At 33.8% G+C, this 6,589-nt stretch overlaps 1 protein-coding gene across 2 annotated transcripts; it reads left to right on the forward strand.

The window, feature by feature from the left end:
* Nucleotides 1–57: 57 nt before the first annotated feature.
* On the forward strand, nucleotides 58–3,530 carry LOC107630665 (DNA-directed RNA polymerases II, IV and V subunit 12). Of its 2 annotated transcripts, XM_088506526.1 has the most exons (5): nucleotides 105–434; nucleotides 1,515–1,618; nucleotides 2,080–2,205; nucleotides 2,345–2,437; nucleotides 3,353–3,530. In XM_088506526.1, exons 3-5 carry the CDS (start codon nucleotides 2,166–2,168, stop codon nucleotides 3,373–3,375), a joined length of 156 nt encoding a protein of 51 aa, XP_088362652.1. In that variant the 5' UTR covers nucleotides 105–434; nucleotides 1,515–1,618; nucleotides 2,080–2,165; the 3' UTR covers nucleotides 3,376–3,530. The 2 variants fall into 2 exon arrangements, with proteins under 2 accessions (XP_016189354.1, XP_088362652.1); XM_016333868.3 differs by lacking the exon at nucleotides 1,515–1,618 and having other exon boundaries at nucleotides 58–434.
* The last annotated feature ends 3,059 nt before the right edge of the window (nucleotides 3,531–6,589 follow it).

Raw genomic sequence — 6,589 nt, forward strand, 5'->3', positions numbered from 1 at the left:
TTTTAATGGTTTTCACTTTTCAGAATTATAATTTAAAAAAAAAAAAGAAAATGAATCATGTAAATACTAAATAGTACTTGCAGCCCTAACCCACAAAAAACCCTAACCCACTACGGCACTACCCCTCTCTCTCTGTCTCTCAGCCAGCAGCCCCTCTCTCTCTCTCTCAGCCAGCAGCAACAGCAGCCACCGCCGTCGCCGAACTGTTCACGTCAGCCAGAGGGTGCCTCGCCGACGGCAGTGACAGATAGAAGGTCAGCTCGAAGCTCTTGGCCGTCCATCCTCTTCTCCTCCCCGTCGTCGCCTTTGGACTTGCAGATCGAAGCTCGTGGCCGTCTTCTCTACATCGTCTTCGTCTTCGTCTTCGTCGTCGTGGACTTGCAGATCGAAGCGCGGTCGGTTGGATTTCTGTTTGGTTCCTCTCTCGTCGTTAGGTCTGCTTCATTCTTTTGTTAATTTCTATGATTTTGAGTTTCTGTTTTTTAATGATTCGAATCTATGTTTGTTTCAATTTATGGTTGCGTATTTTGTTAATTTTACTGAGTTACTGAAATCTGAAATATGATTTTTGAGTTGTTTTTTTTTTTTTTTTGGTGTTCTGAGTTGGGGGTGAGTTGCTGTTTTTCTCTATTTGTTGTGTTCTTACTTCTGAGTTAGAGTTGGTGGTGGTAGGATTAACTTTGTCATGGTGTTTAGATTGATCTGCATATGAGGACATATTTACAGCTTCTTTATACAAATTTGTCAGACCCAGCAGAAAAGTTTCAAAAGACATGCACAGAAGCAGAATAAAATCCTCACCCTCATGCCTTCTACGCATACCATAGACCATACCCCTAATAATAATATTATTGAAAAGAATATTATGGACCCTTCATTACTTGCATTTGCATATATTTCAGATATTATTGCCTCTTTACTCTTGTCAATGTATGTAGGATCACTTATTATTTTACCCTTTCTATGTTATACTCAAACAGAACCATATTCTAACAAATTTATAATTATAGACATTCTAGTTTGGAGTGAGGATATAGATAAATGAATTTTGTACTTTCATCGTCCTTCTTCCCAGGAGTATGAGAAAGTGTTCAACTTCTCGTAGTTGAGAAAAGATAAAGAGGTTAGCACTTAGCAAGTCGATGAAGCGCTTTCTCCAGCCTTATTTGTTTGTTATGCATTTTAGTGACTTAAAACAAAGAGGAAAACATTTTAAAAGTATAGAAAAAGTGATTTTTCTAAGATTAAACAAGCACCTTGTGGTTACTCATTATGTATGCGTATATATAATTGTGTGGCTGGCATGGATTATTAATTCTACAATGATTTATTTCTTTAATTTCTCCTTTTACCCTAAATTTGGGAAATTAAACGTTGGTTTGGCTTTTCTTTATTTTAATTTTGAAAAGAATAAAAAGAGATCAGATTTTTACTTATTAGATATTGTTAATGTAACAAAAAAGGTCATGCTATACATGTTTCAATATTTTGTGACTAACATACCACCAACGTAGGAAAAACAAGGAAATTGAGCTCCTTTTTTAGTAAAACACGTATACATGGAATGGAACTGCAACAATAGCCATTGGCCAAGATAAGCAACGGCTAGGTCCAACAGGTCCACATTAATTTAAACCTCATATTTTGGGCTTATATAATTGACACTATGATAGTTGATTTAATTTTGTCATGGTGTTTTACTGCTCTCTTGAATTTTGATAAATTTTGATGGATGATAGTTGATGGTGTTCTGTTAAATTTTCTGAAATAATTTTATTGATGATGGATGATGTTTTTTAAATATTTGAAATTATATATTTAATTTTTAATAATTTTATGTAATATTTTATTAAACCGGTTGAACTTCGGTTGGACCTTAGTTGAACTATTGAACTAGTAAACTAGTCACTCTATTGGTTCATTGACCAGTCTGGTTCTTGCAACCTTGATATTTTATTATATATATGATTATAATTTGATTGAATCGAAATCCCACCAATTAGACCGGTAAATCATTGAGCCTGAATCTTTAGATTGATCGGTTTCTTACTAAACGTATCTCTTTGCTCTCTTTTATAGCGTGTTGCTGCCTTGCTGCACCGAAACCTGAAACCTGAAACTTAAAATCTTTGGGTCTCTCGATCACTTAGAAATCTGCGCCATTGATGGATCCTCAAGCTGAGCCAGTTAGCTACATCTGCGGAGGTTTCTGTTTCTCCTCTCATCTCTCATATTTGTTTCTTTGATAATTCTTTTGCCTATGAGTGGTTTTGCATTCTAGGGTTCTGAAAGACGATTTGTTCTTTTGAACTTCTCTTTTTTCATTTGTTTCTTCGTTGTGCAGATTGTGGTATGGAGAATACGCTGAAACCAGGTGATGTTATACAGTGCAGAGAGTGCGGTTACCGTATCCTTTACAAGAAGCGCACTCGTCGTAGTAAGCCCTCTCTTCTACAATTTGAATTTCATAATCCTTGTTTTTTCAATTTTCCTTTCCTGTTTTCTCATTATTTTAGTTTATGTAATGTGTTGTTCATAGACGACTAATTTTTCAATGCATGAAAATGTGCACTTTGTTTGGATGGTTTATTTTGAATAATGGAGGTAATCGTAACCCTAATTTTGGTGCTGGTAAAATTGGGAACCCCTTACCTGAATGCGTTCCATTCGGAAATATATCCTTACAGTTAAACTCTCTTAGGTTTTAAAATGCAGTTACATGTTTAGGCTCCAAACTAGTCAACAGAATTGACCTTTGATTTTTGACATAGGGTTTGACTCGCTGCCTCCTTAGAAGTTAGTACAATAACAAGTACTCGTATTTAGAAGTAGTAACATGGCTTATTTTTGTGTTTATTTGGAGATTCAAGTTTTCATCCGAGCATTTGGTAATCTTGCTTGATTTCTAACAATTATAGACGGTTTGAATTTGCTGCTCTTTTTAAAGAAAACTATGAAGGAGGGTCTAGGAGTTTAATTAACCCAATCATGTCAACAATTATTTGTTCCTCTGATTTTGGATAGTTGCTCATTTGATAAGTTATATCTATAGGAGAGTTTGGTGGAAGCACTGCACCCTAAACAACTTAACCGTTGTTCTAAGGCTCCTTTTTCAAATATAACCCAATAAGAACAACAAAACCCAATGTGAAATGAAATAGATCAATAAAAAACATCATATGTTAATGTTGAATGCTGACCATCTTCGTTGTGTCTAGGAAAAATGGAAAATTATTAATGGCAGGGATTCTTTTGAGAATGACATGTTTGCATTTGATGCACTACTTTAAGACATACATGCAATTTATCTACACTTTTCATTTACATCTTTCTTTCTTTGGTTTTTATGCAGTTGTCCAGTATGAGGCACGTTGATGAAAACTGCTGTGGTGTTGTCAAGTATTTTCCAATGCAACCGTTATACACTTGTAATGAAATTGTGTTGTGAATGTGCTGTTTTGTTTTAGTGAAGTCTTATGAAACTGAAATTTAACCATCAATGATCCTTCATACTCTTAAAACTATTAAAATGATTCGTACTTTTTAAAACAAATGGATCACCTATTACTATATGCCTATATGGCATGTTAAGAAAAAGTACAAAAAAAATAGGATAAAAATCAACCGAACTCGCATTTTTAAAGACTATATATATATATATATATATATATATATAAACTATGTTTCCTCTTTAATCTTTACTCTATCATTGTTTCAATCCCCCACCCCTTCTCTTCTATTTCCTTTTGGTCACCTTTTTTAACTTTTTGAGCTACTTGATAATCTCGACCCACAAGTAAAAAAAGGTTTAATTATTGTTAGTTTTTATAGTTTTGTCAAATTTTTAATTATGTCTCTATTTTTTTTTCCTTTTAATTGAGTATGTAAACTAGTTTTTTTTTCAAATAAGTTTCTTTTAACAACAAACGTTACAAAAAAGTTAAAATAAATTTACCATTATACCCATTGTTTTGTTTGCGTCGATTATTTGAAGCATTATACCCATTGTTTTGTTTGCGTCGATTATTTGAAGCTATCACCGCTAATTGAACACATCACTACCATAGTGACTTCATTATCATACGCAATCCCTCCCTCTGTCGATCCTTTCCCTTTCGTTCATCGTTTGATTCATTGCCATTCTTAGTCGTCGACGTCGACAAACACCCATTCCCTTCTCTCGATCCCTTCCATTTTTTTCATCGCCAGCATCACTGCCTCTCAATGCTGACATTGATACCTATAAACTCCCAAGCGATGAACCTCGTTGGAATGTTCTCTTTCGCCCTCAGCTTCTCTAACTCATTCTTCTAGATCGCGAATAGAGAGTTTTTTCCTTCTCTATTTACAAGTGACTTATAATATTTATTGGTTGGGTTTAGTTTTTTTTTTCCCTTTCAACATTAAGGAAATTGCCATCTCAATATAATAGAGGAGTCGTAAGAGGTTTAGGGTTCTGGAATTATTGAAACTGAAAAACCTTCTTAAGCTCATAAAATTAATTAACTAGGAAAAAAGGAGAAAGAATGTTCTCGAAGCTCTCTCTACTACAAATTTGTGCTTGTCCTAAATTCAACTTGCCTTCCCTTCCATCCCTCCTGTTATGGTCGCTAAAGTCGGGCTTGTGAGATGAAAGGAGAGGTCGAAGAGGGAGAGGCGGGAATAGAGGAGGGGACGGAGAGGAAGAGAAGTGACAGGGTTAAATTTTTCCTTATGAAAATAGTAGGGTAGAGACAATCAGGGATTCAGAAAAAAGTTAGGGTATCTTCAATTTGGGAACGGAATATTCCGTTAAACCAAACATTTTTGTTATGGTAGAGACCTAATTGAAAAAAAATATTGGTTCAGGACCCAATTGAAAGGACCTAATTAAAAATTTGGCAAAATTATAGAGACCAACAGAGTAAGTAAACAAAAAAAAAGAGCATATTGTATTATTGTGAGGACAAATTAAGATATAAAATGAAAAAAGAAAAAAGAAATTCAAGCATATACAAGATGTCTCATGGTAATAGGAGATGCATATCTTGAAGGTCCATCAAAAAGTCTATCAAAAAGTCTTGTCTGTTGGAACAAACAATAGAAATTGGGAGACATGAAAGCTCAGCATTCAGCTTACCAATTCTACAACAAGCAGTTTTTATTTCTATAAATCCTAAAAATGGCAGATATAAACTCTCTTAAAAATGAAACATAGAGATCAAATCTAAATATTTTTAAAATTTGTGGAACATTATTTTTCTTTAATGGGGACTAAAATCAAAATTCACAAATTCATACAGGATAACAACTTGTAGGGTTTTACATTTTTTTTTTCACCAAAATTCATTCAAGACTGATTCAGTATCTTTTTTTAATGAGTTAGAAATTGAAGTGTCTTTTAAGAAGAAAGTTTAAGACGATATATATTGAAGTGTCTTTTAAGAAGAAAGTTTAAGACGATATATATATATATATATATATATCGTAGGTTTTGTTGACTTACATAATTGAATAATTTCTTATGCACGATAAATTTAATCTATCGAGCAATTAAATTCTGACATCTTACTATATAAATCAATCTAAGAAAATTTACAAAATTTAGAATTGATTTGATATGCCGTAGAGTTTAAATGAATACTCATTAAATCTGCGGAAATGATTAGGAGCCGATAAATGCCAATTGTGATTAGTATTGTTTTGTGTTGTTTAATTCTCTTATTTTGTTACTAATTTATTTTCTTAAACGGAAAAGATTGAAATTATATAAAACAAGTTTTGTAGGTATTTTTCTAGTGTCCTAATCCTAACTCTCGATATATATGCTAATTATATTATAAAAGATATATATGAAATATGAGGTTTTTTTATCATTATGATTTATAAGTATGCATGTGATAACAATACCATAAGAAATTGAGCTCTGAACTCTTGTCCACAACTCTTTTCATAATATCTACCTAGAGAATACACATAAAGAAAAGAGAGTATGTGTGAGCGTAGTGGTGGGGATACATAGGTTGGGATAGAGTTATGCAACCTTTTTACGTAAGATCCGCAGATTTAAAATCGGGAAGAATACCAACATTTGGAGAGTTTGTGGATAATTTACTAGAAGATGTCTCAAAGAAAGAATTATTTAATCTGTTTAAGTGGACAGAGCAGATAAACGACATATATCTGTCTCGCAAAGAGAGGTATGGGAAGATTCATTTGTTTGCTTTCATACGGTATACTACGAAAGGAGGTGTATTGAAAGCAATAAATGAAATGAACCGAATGCGGCTATGGACTAAAGAGATTTATGTGGGAAAGGCTAAGTATAGGAGGAATGTCAATGTCAAGGCAAAGCAGGATAAGAAAGATGTAGATAATAATAGTTCTTTTGCGGAAGGACTCTTTGATCGTGGGAAAAATTATGTACCCAGGGAGGATTGCTTGAAAAGCGTGCAAATAAAAAGAATCTCTATTGTTGAACACGACTACACCAAGGATGTTGAATCAGGTAATGAACCGATGAAGCTGCATTAGGACATGGCAGCAGAGATGATGACACATGATTCATGGAAGGAGGATCAAGATGAGGGCAGAATGGACTTTGCCGTTG

This window comes from Arachis ipaensis, chromosome B3 (genome assembly GCF_059453495.1).
Source record: "Arachis ipaensis isolate K30076 ecotype BB chromosome B3, ASM5945349v1, whole genome shotgun sequence".
Classification (NCBI taxonomy): Eukaryota; Viridiplantae; Streptophyta; class Magnoliopsida; order Fabales; family Fabaceae; genus Arachis; species Arachis ipaensis.

What these genes read in the sequence shown, in the direction of transcription:
- LOC107630665 (XM_016333868.3), top strand. Translation starts at nt 2,166, where the DNA reads ATGGATCCTCAAGCTGAGCCAGTTAGCTACATCTGCGGAG. An exon ending in AGTTAGCTACATCTGCGGAG is followed by an intron (nt 2,206 to 2,344) that starts GTTTCTGTTTCT and finishes TTCGTTGTGCAG; the next exon opens with ATTGTGGTATGGAGAATACG. An exon ending in CAAGAAGCGCACTCGTCGTA is followed by an intron (nt 2,438 to 3,352) that starts GTAAGCCCTCTC and finishes GTTTTTATGCAG; the next exon opens with TTGTCCAGTATGAGGCACGT.